General features: G+C 40.5%; 1 protein-coding gene across 1 annotated transcript; it reads right to left on the reverse strand.

Annotated features, from left to right (window-relative positions):
• Positions 1-3083: 3083 nt before the first annotated feature.
• Positions 3084-18874, reverse strand: LOC134321629 (uncharacterized). The gene is made up of 13 exons (XM_063003431.1): positions 18638-18874; positions 18345-18396; positions 15360-15457; positions 15204-15243; positions 14627-14816; positions 13050-13214; positions 12765-12860; positions 12488-12582; positions 11372-11744; positions 11110-11286; positions 10909-11021; positions 10761-10792; positions 3084-3557 (listed from the first exon to the last, which is right to left on the reverse strand). Exons 1-11 carry the CDS (start codon positions 18862-18864, stop codon positions 10915-10917), a joined length of 1620 nt encoding a protein of 539 aa, XP_062859501.1. The 5' UTR covers positions 18865-18874; the 3' UTR covers positions 3084-3557; positions 10761-10792; positions 10909-10914.
• Positions 18875-21336: the final 2462 nt, after the last annotated feature.

Genomic DNA, 21336 nt, shown 5'->3' on the forward strand with positions numbered 1-21336 from the left:
GTTAACAATCAGAAATCAGAGCTTTAGTATAAAAGGCCAACAGGTGAGCTCTTCTGTTTTGGAGCAATGGATGCCAACATTGGAAACAGAGGCAGAGCCAGAGGAGTAAAAGTAAGAGGAGGAGGAGGACGGGGAGGACGAGGAAGGCCAGTGACAGTAATCTCTGATTAGATCCGAGCCACTTTGGTTGACCATGTGGTCAACCATGGTCTAACAAAGGCTGGGCAAAGAGTACAGCCAAATTTGAGCAGGTACACTGTAGCATCCATCATCCAGACTTTCCGAAATGAGAACAGGTAAGAAATCTACTCTCACTACAAAACTGCAGTACTGCATATCAATACAGTACTCAATGAGTACAGTAGTGCCGTATTGCATGTGGACTGTTCTGTAGGACTGTAAAAATTAAGTATGTTTCAATTATTTGGGAATAATACAGTATTTACAGTATTTTACTATTTTTATTGCAGAACTGAAAGATTACCAACACAAGGTGGACGGGAACGTCTTCTGTCTCCTGAACAGGAAACTGAAATCATGAACATGGTCCTAGAAAATAATTCCATAACATTATGGCAAATACAAAGAAAAATAATAGAAAACAATGAGATATTTCAAAAGTTTTTTTTTTTTACTGTAACTGTATACAGTAAATTCTTCTGTTCTTTTGTATGTAGACCACTGTATGTGCAACTTTGTTTTGGTTGGGATGTACACTGTGTACATTGTTTTTGTGGGAAAAATAAAATACATTTGTTACCGTGTATTTGTGTGTTCTGAGTATAAAAACAATATTCCAAAATATTTTACAACACACGTATGTATGTACTGTCAGTAGTAAGTGTAACACTAAACAAAAAAAGGCCCAAGTAATTATGATGAATGGAGAAGAAGTGTTTTCCATTCATCATAGTGTTTTATGTTGAGCACATCAGTGTTCAACTGGTTCTTATAAATGGCTATTCATATGATGGTTTGTCTGTGTCATCTGAAAACAAAATACCATTTTGAGAAGAGAAAACATTGTTTTGAATGTAAAGTTTCATTTTGCAGGAGAATTGAGGGGTTTTGCCCATTGTGTGTGTGTTTTTTGATTTGTGTGTAGAGTTTTGAGAGTATGAGACAAGCTTTCAGAAAATGTGTGTAAACAATCACATTTGTGTAAACAATCACATTTTTACTGCATATGCTCTTTGCAATTCTAATTTCTTCACAGCATTGTGCTAAAGCAGTACAAGTACAAACTTATTTACAACAAACATAAGAAACACACTTTGGGTAGAGCTGTGCACAACTGTAAACAATATTGCAGTACATATTGGAACTGAATTGGAACATACAACATACTGATTTTGACAACTAGTTCAACATTTTTGTATGTAATGATTCAAGCAATGAAATGAGGACTATTAGTTTCATAAGGAATGACTATTCAGCATTCATAAGTATAGTTCATTTTGACTGACATGACATAAGCAAATGATAATGTTATAAAACAGCAGAGAATTGTATGGAAGCAATTGATGCATGTCCAAAAGCATTTGCAGTTTGTTGGAAGGAATGAGAAACTGCTACTGTGATGTGCACAAATGACTAAATCTTGTGGAGGTTGAACTAACAGTTATGAGAATTTTAATTCTGATCAAACAAATGCACCAAAGCAATTGAGAAAAACTGTAAACTAACCATGTAGTACGGGACATTACCGCTTACCTAATGCAGTAAGAACCAACTCTCCCGAAAAGGGACCTGAACCCTGGACCTCAGATTAAAAGTCTGATGCTCTACCGACCGAGCTATTCGGACACTACAAGCTGGTTTATTCCAGTGCTAAGAATGGTCCACCCAAAAACATTATTTGGTCAGTTGGAGTGCCCATATGGGGCTCCCTTTCGATTAATATATGGTTTACAGCCTAGTGACAAAGTGTACAGTGCAGCAAATAGGTTACAGTCAGTAAATTTACCATACATAATAATGTGAAAAGATTCAGGAGTTCGTACAAATCTTAGTCCGTGTGGGGTGTGTTGATAATAACTCAGGTAGTTAGGATGGCCGAGCGGTCTAAGGCACTGCGTTCAGGTCGCAGTCTCCAATAGAGGTGTGGATTTGAATCCCACTTCTGACAGCACATGCTTTATACAAATTTACATCTTTAACCCTCTATGCCAATTTGAAAAAATCAATAATGCGTTGGACAGTTCTTAACCCGATTTTAGTAATTTCAGCAATCTCCTTAGATGTTTTCTCTGCTTGATGCATGCCAATAATTTGACCCTTCTGAAACAGATTAACATCTTTTCCACGACCACAGGATGTATCTTTCAACATGGTTGTTTAACAAATGAGAAGCTATTCACTGCATCAGTTAGGGTTAAATAACTTGTTGCCAGCTAAAACATAATCACCCATGCAGTAATTATCCAATGGGAGGCTCTTACCTATTTGCTTAGTTAAATCCAGGTGGTGACCTTTTTTTTTGGCCAGGCAGTGTATAAACAAGAGTACGTGAGTTTACAGTTTTTTTCAACTGCTTACACACTAAATATTTGCTTGTCACACAACTTTCTAAACATGTCTTTCAAACACCAGAACCCCACACCAAATCTGCAAAACCATACACTAATTCTCAGTGTCTGACTCAGTTTTCAATTTCCTAAAACACATTTTGCAAAACTCCACACACTATTTTCTACCTAATACACAAAAATCTAACAGGAATTAACATGATTTCCTTTTTCAAACACAACCTATCAAAATGCCACACTAAATCACCAGTTCTTCACTCTCACTCCTCACATGTGCAAACACTCATTACTTTATTGAACACCAGCGAATCATTGGCTTAGCATAGGTCAGATGTCAAGATGTCTGTTTTGAACAATGAATGACAACGCAGAGAGAGCCAGGAGAGTTGGAGGTAGAGGCAGACCACAAGGGGTTCGGGTTCGAGCCCGGAGGAGAGATGAAGCCTAGACACACACCCAACCCCTACCCTCCCCCCAACCAACACACACACACATTTTTTGGTAAAAAATAAAATCATTTGTTTGAAATCAGCTTTTTCATAGATTTCAAGTCGTCAAGTCAACTTTATTTATATAGCGCTTTTTACAATAGACATTGTCTCAAAGCAACTTTACAAAATCCAGGACCAACAGATACGAAAACCCCTGTTGAGCAAGCCGAGGGCGACTGTGGCAAGGAAAAACTCCCTGAAAATTACAGGAAGAAACCTTGAGAGGAACCAGACTCAGCAGGGCCCATCCTTCTTGGGTGGTCTGGAGGATACTTTAAATAAATACACGATTTACACAAAGCATACAAACACAGAATTAAATGATCTAAAAGTTATAACTGGTAATAAATAGATAAATAAATAAATAATAATAGAGTTGTTATTCGCTCTAGTCTTCAATAAAGTCTGTAGTGAGTTCTTGTCATTCTTGGTGCAATTACTCCAGACCCGTCACATCCAGCAGGAGCAGCATCGTTGTCACGGCAGTCTCGACTTTAATCCTTAACCTCGGCGGGTAAACAGGTTTCCATCAGAATGCCTTTGGAGTAAAACAACAAAGAATGTAGTTAATAATGTACAATGCTAGTTAAGTAAAACAGTTTTACAGAGAGTTTTAGACTCCGGCAGCCCTAAATATTACAGCATAACTAAAAGGGAGAGCGAGCAGGTAACAAGGTCATGAAGGCTTTCACAGGACATCAGCGCCCACCTCTCCTACCCAAACGGGAGTGATCGGACAAGAGAGGCAGAACGACAGCAACCCAACATCCCTGATCACCACAAGTTTCTATGACCAAGAACCCCCAAGCTCTGCGCCTTTGTCTATACTAATCAAAAGCCTGAGAAAATAAATATGTTTTCAGTCTAGACTTAAACATTGAGACTGTGTCCGAATCCCGAACAGAGGCAGGAAGATTATTCCAAAGTTGTGGGTAGACGTGTTTGGTTTCTCTCCAACTACATGTGGTTGGATGTTTTTTCTTCTTATGTGCTGTGCAAATATTGTATTCAGAGCAGCAAATGATTTGGAAAAAATAAATATTTTTGGTTTCTATACTGCTTATGTGTGTTGTGAGTATATTTCACCTTGTCTCTGCATGTTTGTATGGAAATAAACATAGAATCCCATGAAAGACAGAAGAGCTTTAGGTTTTAAACAACAGTGTGTACATGATGTATCCAAAATGTCATATTATGACAAAAGTGTTTGCAATGTGAGGTCAATGCTTGCTTTTGAGATGTGTTTATGACATTTTGAATGTCGTGTGTCATTTTGCTGGAGATCTGAGGCATTTTGCATTTTGTGTGAGCAATTGTGGGTTTTGTGTGTAGAGTTTTGAAAAGTAGACACAGAGTTTTGAAAATGTGTGTAAACAGTTGTTAAAAACTGTAAACACGTTGCACCCTCACTTTATAATGCAGCATCAACGCTCTGTTAGTACATTACAATTTGGTGGGTTCCTTGTGAGGGGAATTAGCTCAAATGGTAGAGCGCTCGCTTAGCATGCGGGAGGTAGCGGGATCGATGCACACATTCTCCAGTAACATTATGATTATTTAAGGGCAACACATAATATGAAACCCGTTGCGGCATCGCTTAATGAAACGCAGCATCAAAAATTAGGTCAGGATTCAAGTGAGTCTTTAAGGCAACATAAAATATGTGGGTATTAATATCTAAAACGCATTATTAGGCTACACATAAATAGATTTAAACAGTCCTCTATTTACTACAGTCTGTTTGAAACAGCTGGACGTACAACTACTTGGGGTGGAGAACATGTTACACATACAGTGTGCTATTATTTCAAGCTGATCAAGTACATGCTATTTCACTTAGAAATATCTCACAAAGTACAAATTCTTCAACTTTCTAAATAAACCATGTCGTACGGGACATTACCGCTTACCTAATGCAGTAAGAAGGAACTCGCCCGAACAGGGACTTGAACCCTGGACCCTCAGATTAAAAGTCTGATGCTCTACCAAATGAGCTATTCCTCACAAGGACATGACATAAATTACAAACTTTAACATACCTTGTCCTGTAAAACTTGAATTAATATAAAATGTTTTATACCTGTTTCGGCTCTCTTGAAGGTGATTAGATAAAATTTTAGGTGAAGTATGTTGCTGCTTACACACACACTTTTTTCCTGTATCAATTGCAAGATGGTTTTTCAGTCATTAAAATGTTATGTGCATTTATATGTGGCAAAATAAAAAAATCCATAAAAATCAAATTGAGTTAGCAAAGAACCTTAAATTATACTAAATGGTTCTTCAAGTAGAAACAGTTCTACCAAGAACACCTAAAAAAACCCTTAAGAAACACTTCTTAGTGCTACATACAGTGTATCACAAAAGTGAGTACACCCCTCACATTTCTGCAGATATTTAAGTATATCTTTTCATGGGACAACACTGACAAAATGACACTTTGACACAATGAAAAGTAGTCTGTGTGCAGCTTATATAACAGTGTAAATTTATTCTTCCCTCAAAAAAACTCAATATACAGCCATTAATGTCTAAACCACCGGCAACAAAAGTGAGTACACCCCTTAGTGAAAGTTCCTGAAGTGTCAATATTTTGTGTGGCCACCATTATTTCCCAGAACTGCCTTAACTCTCCTGGGCATGGAGTTTACCAGAGCTTCACAGGTTGCCACTGGAATGCTTTTCCACTCCTCCATGACGACATCACGGAGCTGGCGGATATTCGAGACTTTGCGCTCCTCCACCTTCCGCTTGAGGATGCCCCAAAGATGTTCTATTGGGTTTAGGTCTGGAGACATGCTTGGCCAGTCCATCACCTTTACCCTCAGCCTCTTCAATAAAGCAGTGGTCGTCTTAGAGGTGTGTTTGGGGTCATTATCATGCTGGAACACTGCCCTGCGACCCAGTTTCCGGAGGGAGGGGATCATGCTCTGCTTCAGTATTTCACAGTACATATTGGAGTTCATGTGTCTTTCAATGAAATGTAACTCCCCAACACCTGCTGCACTCATGCAGCCCCAGACCATGGCATTCCCACCACCATGCTTGACTGTAGGCATGACACACTTATCTTTGTACTCCTCACCTGATTGCCGCCACACATGCTTGAGACCATCTGAACCAAACAAATTAATCTTGGTCTCATCAGACCATAGGACATGGTTCCAGTAATCCATGTCCTTTGTTGACATGTCTTCAGCAAACTGTTTGCGGGCTTTCTTGTGTAGAGACTTCAGAAGAGGCTTCCTTCTGGGGTGACAGCCATGCAGACCAATTTGATGTAGTGTGCGGCGTATGGTCTGAGCACTGACAGGCTGACCCCCCACCTTTTCAATCTCTGCAGCAATGCTGACAGCACTCCTGCGCCTATCTTTCAAAGACAGCAGTTGGATGTGACGCTGAGCACGTGCACTCAGCTTCTTTGGACGACCAACTCGAGGTCTGTTCTGAGTGGACCCTGCTCTTTTAAAACGCTGGATAATCTTGGCCACTGTGCTGCAGCCCAGTTTCAGGGTGTTGGCAATCTTCTTGTAGCCTTGGCCATCTTCATGTAGCGCAACAATTCGTCTTTTAGGATCCTCAGAGAGTTCTTTGCCATGAGGTGCCATGTTGGAACTTTCATGACCAGTATGAGAGAGTGTGAGAGCTGTACTACTAAATTGAACACACCTGCTCCCTATGCACACCTGAGACCTAGTAACACTAACAAATCACATGACATTTTGGAGGGAAAATGACAAGCAGTGCTCAATTTGGACATTTAGGGGTGTAGTCTCTTAGGGGTGTACTCACTTTTGTTGCCGGTGGTTTAGACATTAATGGCTGTATATTGAGTTATTTTGAGGGAAGAATAAATTTACACTGTTATATAAGCTGCACACAGACTACTTTTCATTGTGTCAAAGTGTCATTTTGTCAGTGTTGTCCCATGAAAAGATATACTTAAATATCTGCAGAAATGTGAGGGGTGTACTCACTTTTGTGATACACTGTACATCAGTTGTATTCCACACAGGTCAGCATGCGATGAAACTTTGCTCGAAACAGACATCGTTTTACTTTCTAACTGTATTCATATTATGTCATCTAGTGGACAATTGAATAGCCTACAACGAGCACAAACAGGGTTTGAGTTCTTAATGAATAATTATTAATCTTAATAAATAATCCAGTCAGTTAAAAACCCAACAAGAAGGCTGTACCTAATACACTCAGACTAGAGAAAACATGCTAGTGCCGTTACAGTGCTAAGAATGGTCCACCCCAAAAATTTTTTTGGTCAGTTGGAGATTTCATATGGGGCTCCCTTTCGATTGATATATGGTTTACAGCCTAGTGACAAAGTGTACAGTGCAGCAAATGGGTTACAGTCAGTACATTTACAATACATAATAATGTGAAAAGATTAAGCAGTTTATGCAAATATTAGTCCATGTGGGGCGAGGTGGTATTGTTCATACCTTAGCTAGTCAGGATGGCTGAGCGGTCTAAGACGCTGTGTTCAGGTCACAGTCTTCCCTCGAGGTGTGTATTCAAATCCCACTTCTGACAGCTCATACTTTATACAAATTTACATCTTTAACCCTCTACCATACATAATAATGTGAAAAGATACAACAGTTAGTACAAATCTTAGTCCTAGTTAGTCTTAGTTTTTTTATTACAAAAAACATCCTTTACTCTTTGTAAATTTTAATGTACTAACAGAGCGTTGATGCTGCATAGCTTAGGGGTTGATGCTGCATTTTAAGAGGAATGTCGTGAGTTCCAGCTGTTCATCTTTTACGAAGCAGTTTAAGATATACTTTATTTGTCATATATACATATACACATATACAGTTGTACAGTACAATGAAATTCTTTCTCCGCATATCCCAGCTTGTTTGGAAGCAGGGGTCAGAGCGCAGGGTCAGCCATCGTATGTCCCTGGAGCAGAGAGGGTTAAGGGCCTTGCTCTACCCACTAGGCTACCACTGTCCCCATCAGAATGTCACGTACTGCTACTTTAACAAAAAAGTCATTTCAGATAAAACTCCGAGACATTTCAAAATTGAATAATAATAAGTTATTGTGTGTTTGCCAATTAAAAACAAATGAAAAATGTATTTAAACTAGGGCTGTCAAACGATAAAAAATTTTAATCGCGATTAATCTCAGAATTTCATATAGTTAATCGCGATTAATCGCATTAAAAAAAAATCTGTGTAACTGTTATAGAAAACAAGGATTTTTATGTGAAATGTTACAATTAAAATGGTGAACACATTTTATGCTAAATGTACTGATGTTAAAAACTGCTGGGACAAGAGAAAACTGTAAGGGAGTTTTATTCACTCACATACTAGGCAGTAAATGTCAGATTGTAGGTTAGAATTTCTCCATCAGCAAACATTGTAGATCAGCGGTGCTTTAGGTGGGATAAGGCGTAGTTATTGTATCAGACTTGTCTGTGGTTGTATCGTGACGATGGTTTGATGGACGTTTCTACACGAAGTGAGTGTGTTTTGACCCTTTGGGGCTTCCATAGTTCATGAACTAACGTGCTCGACTCAGCTTTCCGGTATTCGGTACAGAAGAAGAAGTTAATTAAGTGTAATAAAGTGTTCTGCTCCCGACAACTTGTGAATATAGCGTGTATTTATTTCTTTATTATGCAAGTGCATCACTACCACGATCGGTTACATTATGTTAACAAACCGCAAATGAAAAACGGTGGCAAGTCCGACATTAAAACGTTTGTTCTACCAGTCAAGTGTCAACATGAACTAGAATTTGCGTTAATGGCACTAATTTTTTTAATCGCGTTAAATTGAGGTCGCGTTAATGCGTTATTATCGCGTTAACTTCGACAGCCCTAATTTAAACAAAACGATTTGAGTGAATATAGAGCGTAAATGTCATTGTAACACTGAACAGACTGAACGTATTTTTGATGCTGCGTTTCACTGAGCAATGACGCATCGACTTTCGTATTACGTGTTGTCTGTGAATGATTATGTGATAATGCTTCTGCACTGGAGAATGCGGGCATCGATCCTGTTACCTCTTGCATTTTAAAGGGGATGTCGTGAGTTTTAGCTGTTGATCTTTTACAAAGCAGTTCACCAGATAAAAAACCATCAAAAAGTCACTTACCGCTACTTTAACAAAAAAGTCATTTCAGATAAAACCTCAGAGACATTTCAAAATTGGAGAATTATAAGTTATTGTGTGTTTGTGTAATGTTTTATGTTAATTCATAACTAGTAAATAAGTTGTTCTTATTTGTTTTGTATATAATGTTCTGGTTGTTTTATGCTGTTTAAAGCAAAGTGTATGTATAGCCCACGTTTGATTTATGTTTAAGCCAATCAGCATGAAGGGTCACAGGTCAGGAAAAGAGCGGGAGAAAGTGGGTGGAAAAAGAAGAAAAAAGTGGAGAAAATAGCGACGTGAAACAAGTGTCATGTAAGCGGGTAAAACACCTGTTTAGGATCTCTGTTGATGTGTAAAGACAAACGGACAGTGAGTCTTATATTAACATCTATCAGCCGTGAACTTCGTCTCTTGAGTTTTCACGCATGGACATTGAAGGCAGTACGCTTCCTCAGCAACTGTGACGATTACAGTGGATTAAAAGCATCGGATAAACTCTGATTGTTTCATCCAAGATCAAAAGGGAAAAGACTGGTGGATTTGTTTCTGTTTCATCCATGTAAACAAAGAACGTGGACAGCTCCACCACAACCGACCAAATATACACTATATTGCCAAAAGTATTCGCGCGTCTGCCTTCACATGCATATGAACTGACGTCCCATTCTTAATCCATAGGGTTTAATATGATGTCGGCCCCCCTTTGCAGCTATAAAAGCTTCAACTCTTCTGGGAAGGCTTTCCACAAGGTTTAGGAGTGTGTTTATGGGAATTTTTGACCGTTCTTCCAGAACAGCATTTGTGAAGTCAGACACTGATGTTGGACGAGAAGGTCTGGCTTACGGTCTCCGCTCTAATTCATCCCAAAGGTGTTCTATCGGGTTGAGGTCAGGACTCTGTGCAGGCCAGTCAAGTTCTTCCACACCAAACTGGCTCATCCATGTCTTTATGGAGCTTGTGCTTTGTGCACTGGTGCACAGTCATGTTAGAACAGGAAGGGGCCATCCCCAAACTGTTCCCACAAAGTTGGGAGCATAAAATTGTCCAAAATCTCTTGGTGTGCTGAAGCATTAAGAGGAACTAAGGAACTAATTTCACTGGAACTAAGGGGCCGAGCCCAACTCCTGAGAAACAACCGCACACCATAATCCACCCTCCACCACACTTTACACTCGGCACAATGCAGTCAGACAAGTACCGTTCTCCTGGCAACCACCAAACCCAGACTCGTCCATCGGATCGCCAGACGGAGAAGCGTGATTCGTCACTCACGTCTGTATTAAGGTTCAGGTGATGGAGCGCTGCAGTCACATCAGCTTATAAAACGTCTTGATTGAAAGTAGAATAATTTAGATTCATTCTGACCTCAGTTTTTAGGTCCTAGAGAAAAATAGCGACTTAAAACATAATGATTCCTATTATTCAGGATAATAATCAGGATAATAATGATCTAACAGGTGAAACGGATGAAACGCAGCGTGAAAAACGTCTGGATTATTCAGTCGACTGACTCGTCAAGCCGATCCACAAAATATTGCTGATCTCCATCAGTCCAGAGTTTCTCCAACATTACATGGAAGCAAACATCAGTCACTGATATGCTCACCTATGATCCAGCTGCTAAAATTCTACAGGTGCCTGTAGAATAAAAACACAGATTAACGATTACTCACAATACACGTGATCTGAGCTACATGCTAACACAGTCTCTCAGCTAAATCCATTGAGGTCTGTTCCTATCTGTTTGGACTGACCTGGACTTAGTTCTTGAGGCTCTCTGGAAACCAGTGGTGCTCCAGGATCTTCTCGAGGCTGGGCCGCTTCTTTGGATTCTTGCTCAGGCAGCTCCTGATCAGATGACGGCAGGCTTTGGGTACAGTAATCGGTTCAGATCAAAATCCTGATGGAAACTGTGTGTACACAAGTCTAAATGTGAACGTCCTGCATCTTCTTACCCTTAGACACACCAAGTTTGAACTTCAGGTGTCCAGCAGTGATCTCCCTCTCGTTCCAGAACGGCATCTCTCCACACACTAAAACGAACAGTAAGATCCCCAGACTCCAGACTGTTGCAGGGCAGCCATGATACTTACCTCGCTTGAACCATTCAGGTGGGGCGTATAACAAGGTGCCTGAGTAAAAGTGAGAGAGATCAGTGAGGGTCACACACAGCTTTCATCTGTGTCTCATAACTACTGACCTCTGAGGTACAATTACCTGAAAATCCCCTGTAGGGGCTCGACTTGAGCAAGTCCCCACACCCAAAATCAATGAGCTTCACTTCTAATCTGTCCAAACACACCAGCAGGTTCCCCTCCTTGATGTCTCGGTGAAGAACCCCGCGATCCTGGCAGTGACGTGCAGCGAGAACCACCTGCCGCATGATGATCTGAGCCAGACGTTCAGGAAGGGCGTCGTCTCTGCGGTACTCGAAGAGGTTCATGCAGAGGACGGGTCGCTCCAGGATTAGGAAGTAACACTCTGGAGTGTCGAACCATTCCAGAAGCTCTAGGACGTGTTCACAGCGAGGTGGCTCGGACGCCATCAGCATTAACGCCACCTCTTTTGGGAGGCTGTTCTTCTCTCCAGGCTAAAATATAAGCAGACATGGTTAGAGTGGGATTGGAACCAATAGTCAACAGGCCTAGTGGCATGATAGATAGATAGATAGATAGATAGATAGATAGATAGATAGATAGATAGATAGATAGATAGATAGATAGATAGATAGATAGATAGATAGATAGATAGATAGGCAGACAGACAGACAGACAGACAGACAGACAGACAGACAGACAGACAGACAGACAGACAGATTGATTAGATGTATTGTGGGCTGTTGTAGTCTAGTGGTTAAGGTTTTGGACTAATAATCAAAAGGTCGCTGGTTCAAGCCCCATCACTGCCACGTAGCCACTGCTGGGCCCTTGAGTAAGGCCCCTAACCCTCAATAGCTCAGACTGTATTCTGTCACTGTACTGTAAGTCACTTTGGATAAAAGCGTCCGCTAAGTGCTGTAAATGTAATCTGTATCTGGAGCCTGACTCAGTGAGGTGTGTTAGTTAATGTTAGAAAAGTTTATGGACACCTAGTTTTGGTCAACATTTGTTTTTTTATCTTTACATGCAGAACTTCATGAATAAAATCATAAAGGAATATTATGGGAACAGACTTTACAGCTCGACCAACCGTAACCGAGAGGCTGAACAGAAGCGCTCGCTTTTTAACTACAGGTTTGATGAGATGTAAAGTCGTTGTGTACGTTCAGCGATGCAGCTTGTAATGATGAACGCTTCCTGTGTGGCACTGAGCAGAGCCGAATAAATATTTCACCTCTTGTCCATCAATCTTCCGGAGTCCTGCGAAAACCGAACCACAGCCGCCTTTCCCCAGGAGCTTTCCCACTCGGTACCGTCTATCAAAGTCCTCTGTAAAACAGTTAAAGTCCTCTGTATAAAGTTTACTTTTCTCAGTTATTAATGAAGCAGTAAAGAAGATTCGTTCTATAAAAGCTGTGAGGCTGGACAGAACTTTAGAAGATCCTACGTAAACTTTAGAACGCCACGTCATTTTATGTGGCCCGCGTGAGCTTAAAAGACATCTGGCTGACCTGTGTGGATGAAGTAGCTGGAGAACGTGCTCAGTTCCTGCTCCAGGCTTTCTCTGATATGTGGCGTCCGTCGGACCCTAGCTCCGGCAATCTCGACTTAAAAGAGGTATTTTGTGTTAGTGTTATCACTTTACATCTTACACACAATCACAGAGTAAATCTTTATTAGAAATGAGTTCTAAATCAAACCTGAACTGGATCCTTCACTCAAAACTTCAATCTATTACATTTAATATTTCATTCCGAATAAAAACGCTTCTAGTCGTCGTGCTGTATCGTACTCACCACTGTGCAGTAGAGACGCATCGGAGAAGGAATCGTACTCGGCAGCAGGTTCGAGTACAACCTCACCAACAGTAGAGAAGATTCGTTCTATAAAAGCTGTGAATCTGGTCAGAACTTTAGAAGGAGAGCTGCTCCTCTGGACTGAAGTCTTGCTCTTATCACCAGCTACAGTTTACACAAACATCATTAAATCACTGTTAGTAACTGATCTCCAACACGTCAGATGTAGAACAACTGTATGGAACACGTGTGTCAAACTTAAATCTGACCGCCACGTCATTTTATGTGGCCCGTGTGAGCTTAAAAGACGTCTGATTGTCTTAAAATACTCTGTAAAATCCTACATAAACTGCATCTCCCACAATGCATGTGGATTTTGTGACCCGCAACGTGACCGCATCCCGCCACTAGATGGCGGTGTTTCTACACCAGCGTTTAACTGAGGCGGTTTTCCAACAAGTGATGCTGAGAAATATTTACACATAAGCCCAAAACTAAAGCAGAAGGAGGAAATGTACTTGCATGTCTTTGGACTGTGGGAGGAAACCGGAGCACCCGGGGGAAACCCACGTGGACACGCGGAGAACATGCAAACTCCACACAGAAAGGACCCCGGACCGCCCCACCTGGGGATCAAACCCAGGACCTTCTTGCTGTGAGGCGACAGTGCTACCCAACGAGCCACCGTGCCGACCTCTTTTGTGTTATGAGGCGTGTCTGTGGTAAAGGAGGCCAATATAAATAAAGATATACACCAAACACAGAATTTATCCTCCAAGAAAAACAACAAACTGTCCAAGAATTAAAAGGCAGAGAGCAATTGCCCATTGCCCATTGTTGTAGCCTAGTGGTTAAGGTACTGGACTAGTAATCAGAAGGTTGCTGGTTTGAGTCCCACCAATGCCAGGATGCTGCTGTTGGGCCCTTGAGCAAGACCCTTAACTCTCAATTGCTCAGACTGTATACTGTCCCAGTACTGTAAGTCGCTTTGGATAAAAGCATCTAATAAATGCTAATAATGTAAAAGTAAATGCAGTCACAGCAGGATACGTTACAATCGGCACTTTGAGGGCCACCATGATGCTGATGTGGCCCTCGGTGAAAATGAGTTTGACACCCCGGTATAGAGCTTTAAAGAGTCTTAAATACTTAAAAGGTATTTTGTGTTAGTATTATCACTTTACATCTTACACACAATCACAGAGTAAATCTTTATTAAAAACGAGTTCTAAATCAAACCTGAAATGGATCCTTCACTCAAAACTATTACTATCTATTATTATCTATTACATTTAATATTTCATTCTGAATAAAAACGCTTCTAGTGGTCACACTGTATCGTACTCACCACTGTGCAGTAGAGACGCATTGGAGAAGGAATCATACTTTGCAGCAGATTCGAGTACAATCTCGCCAGGACTCATCTCAGCTGTACAGAGGCAGGGTCAGAAGTGGATGGTCAGGGGTACGAGGTTTAGGGTGGAGCAGGAATTAATCAGAAAGAGGAAGAAAGGTGGAACAGATGATTAAACAATAAAAGTGTTCTCATTAGAGCCTGACCGGGGTCCTGAACCCACCTGAGGATCCAAAGACTGATTTTAGACGTAGCGAGTCTCTCTCGGCGTGTTTAGATCCTCGAGATTCAGAGCTACTGAATCCTTCCTGCTTTGCTTTTAAATCCACCACCTTGTTTAACTGGGATGTGATGGAAATCGACTTCAGAGTTTCACCGGACGATGATGATGACGACAGCTTCCTGTCCGGCTCCTGTCGAACACACAATACAGACGAGGTGCACTGAGATATTATTATTATTATTATTATTATTATTAATGTTTTTAAAGCTGGAAAATCCATCGATGTCACAAAATGAACAAACGAGATGAAATGACAGTGTTTAGAAGGTGAGCGCTGGATTGTGAGACATTTTCTGACATTTATTTTCCTTTTCTCTGCATTTAAATGTAAAAGAATCTTAGCAAAACAGTCATGATTGGACGTTTTGACTGTGTGCGATCTGTAAAGTGTTAGTGATGCTCTAAAGAGGTTTATGAGAGTAAAACAGAATTAAAATAGAGTCACCTCGGCCTCGGAGTCGTCTCTTCTGTTATCATCAGTTTTAACGACGATGTTCTAAATAGTTCTGATCCAGGCCTCTCTTCTCTCCTCTGAATCAGCCTGTAATACACATTTCCTACACACACACACACACACACATGTAAACATGTACACAACACGTGCTCTATCATAAATACCTCATAAATATAGAATTATAATGAATGTTCATGGCTGATGGTGAACTTGACTCACTTTGTAGGTGAAACCACCTTAAAGCAGAAACGGCGTCCGATGCTCTTATAGTGTTCAGCCGTGCACAGACGTAGATCCTCCATCACCACAGTGGGGTTCTGCTGGGGGGCAAATAGTTTATCAAACATCTTTACCTCCAAAATACCAGTTTAAATCAAAGCACAAGCAAAACGACTCAAACTTTAGCAAACGAGTCCTTTTAACGTCATGTTTTACACACTTCCATTAATGACAAAAACGATAGTTACCGTGCCGCCCCCTTTTTTATATATACAGCGGTACCTTGTAACTCAACATTTCCCTTAAACTCAACATGTATAGTTTGTTTTTTAAAAGAATTATTTATTTAATTTTAAATGAACAATAAACAGCCGCTTTGTTCAGCAGTAAAACCTCATCAGCGTGTGAATCTGAGCTGAATCTGCATTAGTGTGGAAGAAGCGTCAGATCCAGTGTTACAGCTCCACATGTATATGTTTATCTGGATTGTCCTTCCTGTTTCACTTGTAAACTTGTGTTACAGCCCGAGCTTCTGAGAAATGGTGAGAATCAGAATCAGCTTCTCCCAGAGTCTAAAACACTTTTGGTTCAAAATAAAGCTTAACGTGGTTTAATGTAGTAAAAGAAGGAGACAGGAGCACTAAACTTCTCTTCATTATTACTGCTCAAAAGTTCCTCCACTAATCAAATTCCTCACTCGCTGTTTTACTACAATAATCACGTTAAGTTTTGTGCACCGCCGTCACACTTCATAGGAAATAACGGCACAGCGGCACAAAAGCGGTTTTGTCCCTTCTCAAGTGAATGCGCCAGTGCTGAAGGGAATACGGTATTCCAACATCAAGCATCTCCAGCATAAAGAAGCGTCAGAGAACAATAAAGAATTAAAGCTAAAGTACAGCTTTTATTGTATTTTTATTGATGGTTAACTGTTTGTAATTGTATTTCAGTGTTTAATATTAGATTTGTGTTATTTTCAGTGTTTAAGTGTCAAAAACAACCTCATTATTTTACATGAGACAAAAATATCTGCAGCTCTACGGGACCATGGATGCATTAACAGGTTTCCCAAACATCCTTATGAAGAAAAATAATCTTTAAAACTCAACACCGCTCCCAGAACCAACTGACGTCAAGTTACAAGGTGCTGCTGTATATACAGTGTATCACAAAAGTGAGTACACCCCTCACATGTCTGCAGATATTTAAGTATATCTTTTCATGGGACAACACTGACAAAATGACACTTTGACACAATGAAAAGTAGTCTGTGTGCAGCTTATATAACAGTGTAAATTTATTCATCCCTCAAAATAACTCAATATAATGCCATTAATGTCTAAACCACCGGCAACAAAAGTGAGTACACCCCTAAGTGAAAGTTCCTGAAGTGTCAATATTTTGTGTGGCCACCATTATTTCCCAGAACTGCCTTGACTCTCCTGGGCATGGAGTTTACCAGAGCTTCACAGGTTGCCACTGGAATGCTTTTCCACTCCTCCATGACGACATCACGGAGCTGGCGGATATTCGAGACTTTGCGCTCCTCCACCTTCCGCTTGAGGATGCCCCAAAGATGTTCTATTGGGTTTAGGTCTGGAGACATGCTTGGCCAGTCCATCACCTTTACCCTCAGCCTCTTCAATAAAGCAGTGGTCGTCTTAGAGGTGTGTTTGGGGTCATTATCATGCTGGAACACTGCCCTGCGACCCAGTTTCCGGAGGGAGGGGATCATGCTCTGCTTCAGTATTTCACAGTACATATTGGAGTTCATGTGTCCCTCAATAAAATGTAACTCCCCAACACCTGCTGCACTCATGCAGCCCCAGACCATGGCATTCCCACCACCATGCTTGACTGTAGGCATGACACACTTATCTTTGTACTCCTCACCTGATTGCCGCCACATATGCTTGAGACCATCTGAACCAAACAAATTAATCTTGGTCTCATCAGAGGTTCCAGTAATCCATGTCCTTTGTTGACATGTCTTCAGCAAACTGTTTGCGGGCTTTCTTGTGTAGAGACTTCAGAAGAGGCTTCCTTCTGGGGTGACAGCCATGCAGACCAATTTGATGTAGTGTGCGGCGTATGGTCTGAGCACTGACAGGCTGACCCCCCCACCTTTTCAATCTCTGCAGCAATGCTGACAGCACTCCTGCGCCTATCTTTCAAAGACAGCAGTTGGATGTGACGCTGAGCACGTGCACTCAGCTTCTTTAAACAACCAACGCGAGGTCTGTTCTGAGGACCCTGCTCTTTTAAAACGCTGGATGATCTTGGCCACTATCCTGCAGCTCAGTTTCAGGGTGTTGGCAATCTTCTTGTAGCCTTGGCCATCTTCATGTAGCGCAACAATTCGTCTTTTAAGATCCTCAGAGAGTTCTTTGCCATGAGGTGCCATGTTGGAACTTTCAGTGACCAGTATGAGAGAGTGTGAGAGCTGTACTACTAAATTGAACACACCTGCTCCCTATGCACACCTGAGACCTAGTAACACTAACAAATCACATGACATTTTGGAGGGAAAATGACAAGCAGTGCTCAATTTGGACATTTAGGGGTGTAGTCTCTTAGGGGTGTACTCACTTTTGTTGCCGGTGGTTTAGACATTAATGGCTGTATATTGACTTATTTTGAGGGAAGAATAACTTTACACTATTATATAAGCTGCACACAGACTACTTTTCATTGTGTCAAAGTGTCATTTTGTCAGTGTTGTCCCATGAAAAGATATACTTAAATATCTGCAGAAATGTGAGGGGTGTACTCACTTTTGTGATACACTGTATATATTTTCATGGGTTAGAACACACAGCTTAGGTTAAATACAATCTCTAATATTTCAGCTGCCAGTGCTTCCATCATCATATTCACTCCTGCTGGATCATTTGAACTGGACCATTACTACTGAAAAGCAGCTGAAAAAGCTCGAGTTTACTGCAGATAAAGCATTTTATTTGATGTAAAGGACACGTTACAGACCTCAGACTTCTTCTGGTACATGAGCTGGTTGTTTTGGATCAGGAACCAGCGCCTGAAGAAAAGAAATAATAGAAATAAAACAACGGCGTGATGGATTTAATACATTTGAACTTGTAAATAATACAATAATTTAATAATAGATCAGATTTAAATCCTCGTGTTTTCTGATTTAACACGACATTGATCAGTCCGAGTCAGTACAGTTGTAGGAAATATGTAGGACATGATCACTATGATGATTAGAGGTGATTAATTTGTACTTCTCTCATCATCTGCTCTCACTCTCTACAGACCTGTTCCATGTTTTGAAGACGTTACTGCCCCTCTTGAACAAATATCCCTCCATAATGATCTGCTTCTTGGCCTCCACGCCGCCCTTTGATTCGGTTTCTCCAGCACAAACATCCTGAAAGGGCTGAGGATGAGCTCGATTGTGCGGCCAGCGCCGACACGGGATACCCAGAAAGCGCTGCATTCGAGCGGGACGGTGGGTAGCACATCTCTTCTGTTCAGGAGCCATGATGAGAGTGATGTGCACACACTGAAGGTTAAACTAAACTGAGCTCTCGTTCCATAAGTACTCACTGTTAGAAACCTCAGTGCCATCAGAATGATGATGTCACAATGGCACAAGGAGGCAGAGTGCAGAGGGCTGAGGTGTAACGTCACCATGGTAACGGTGTACCTCTATATTACCAAATATGGACGTGTCTGAACTTTATCATTTGTTTATTTATCATTATGTTACTAAAATGATTTTACACCCCCCCAACACAAATGTATTGTAATTAATAATTACTGTAACTTTACACTATATGCTTATTAAGTACATTTAAATGTATTCATTCTTTTCTTGAAGGAATAAATGAAAATTAATAATAAATGAAAAAAATGAAATATCACAGTAAATCATTTATTGTAAAATACAGTTCCAAATCAGAAAAAGTTGGGACACTATAGAAAATGTAAATAAAATAAAAATAGAGTTTCTTACATTGTTTGTTATAATTGTGGTTATATCAGCTATTGTTGAGTGGTGGTTCTTGATGCCGTCTGAGGGATGGAAGATCACGGGCGTTCAGATTAAACTTGCACTCTTGGCCTTTACACTGAAATTCCTCCTGATTCCTTGAAAGGTTTAATGATTATATGCACTGTAGAGGGAGAACATACAAATCCCTTCCAATCTTTCTTTGAGGTTCATTGTTTGTAAACATTTTAATCATTTTCTCACACATTTGTGGGCAAACTGGAGATCCTCTGATCATCTTTGCTCATCAGAGACTCTCAGCCTTTCCTGAATGCTGCTTTTGTACCAAACCATGATTACAATCATCTGTTTAAAATCACATCATTATTTAGTATTTTCACCTCATTACTAGCTCTAAATTGCCCCCGTCCCAACTTTTTTTGGAATGTGCGAATTTTTGCAGGCCTGAAATGCAGGAATGGATGTTTATTAATGCTTTGGGCGACGTTCTCCTGGGAAACCTTGGGTCCCGCCATCCATGTGGATGTTACTTTGACACGTAGCACCTACCTAAGCATTGTTGCATACCATGTTCACCCTTTCATGGAGACGGTTCCATGATGGTTGTGGACTCTTTCAGCAGGATGATGCACCCTGCCACAAAGCTAAAATGCTTCAGGAATGGTTTGAGGAGCACAACAACCAGTTTGAGGTGTCGACTTGGCCTCCAAATTTCCCAGATCTCAATCCAATCAAACATCTGTGGGACGTGCTGGACAAACAAGTCTGAGGCCCCACCTCACAATATACAGGAGTTAAAGGATCTGCTGCTGACATCTTGGTGCCAGATACCACAGCACACCTTCAGGGGTCTAGTGGAGTCCATGCCTCGTTAGGCTTAGGATCAGGATTTAGTGACTGGGGAGGCCACTCTGATAAACCACTCAACTCGTTTACAATGCAGCATCATGCTGGATGTAGCTGTTATAAGATGCTAAATTCTACATGTCTATAACATTTAAAACATCTAAAACTTTTACCAGGCACTTTTATCCAAAGCAGTTTATTATAGTGCAAGGATTGAGAGCTTGGACCAGTGAGTGTTTCCTATGAAATGTGATCCTGAGCTTTTGTTTGGGGTGGGGGGTGTCGCGGACAAACTTTACAGTGTACACACTTGAGTGTAATTACAATATTTCAATGTTTTATTATAAAAAGATTTAACAATCTGAACGTCAAACATTGCTTATCTTGTCTGATCTATAATAAATACGCATAAGTATAAATGCATGTGTATCAATTACACTTTAACACAAACATTAACACATAACATTTTGGCATTGTAATCTCTCTCTGCCCACACAAAACAGAATAATAGCAGGTTAAACACTTCAATATATTTCAAAAGTTAACTGCTTAGTTTATAGTTACAGATATTTCTTAAAAGTGTATGAACGTGTACGATTAGTTATGCCTGTAATCCAGAATTAAGTTCTATACCGTAACAAAAAATATGAATGTAAATGTTCATGTTGCGATGACGGTGATGTAAAATAATGTAAAAATAATTCAAAGTCCAAACATTTGAGTGGTTAACGAGAACGCTACTTTACATGTCACACAAGCTCAGTGCAAAACACGAGCACAGAAACGGTACAAATCCGATCTCTTCCCTACACACTCGCTCCCTACGCCCTATAGTGCGCTTAACTTTCTTAAAGGGCCAGACTATATATTTTATAATTCACATTACACGACAGGTGAGACGTTCTTTTTTCTTAATATAGCACTTTTATTTAGGAAAAAATAGTTCTTACATAGGCAGGAAAATCTATGGCAGACAAGAGTCAGAACAGCGTATTGGGCGTAACGTTATTATTACTGTTTGCTCCTTTTTCTCAACACTTGTGCTCGATTTACACTGAAGATATATTTAGTAAATAAGTACATGTCCGCGCATGCACGCGCTTGTGTTCATTTCCGGTTGAACTGATAAAAAATGTTGATTTTGAAAAATTTAAA

The sequence above is a fragment of the Trichomycterus rosablanca genome, chromosome 10 (genome assembly GCF_030014385.1).
Source record: "Trichomycterus rosablanca isolate fTriRos1 chromosome 10, fTriRos1.hap1, whole genome shotgun sequence".
NCBI classification, from domain to species: Eukaryota; Metazoa; Chordata; class Actinopteri; order Siluriformes; family Trichomycteridae; genus Trichomycterus; species Trichomycterus rosablanca.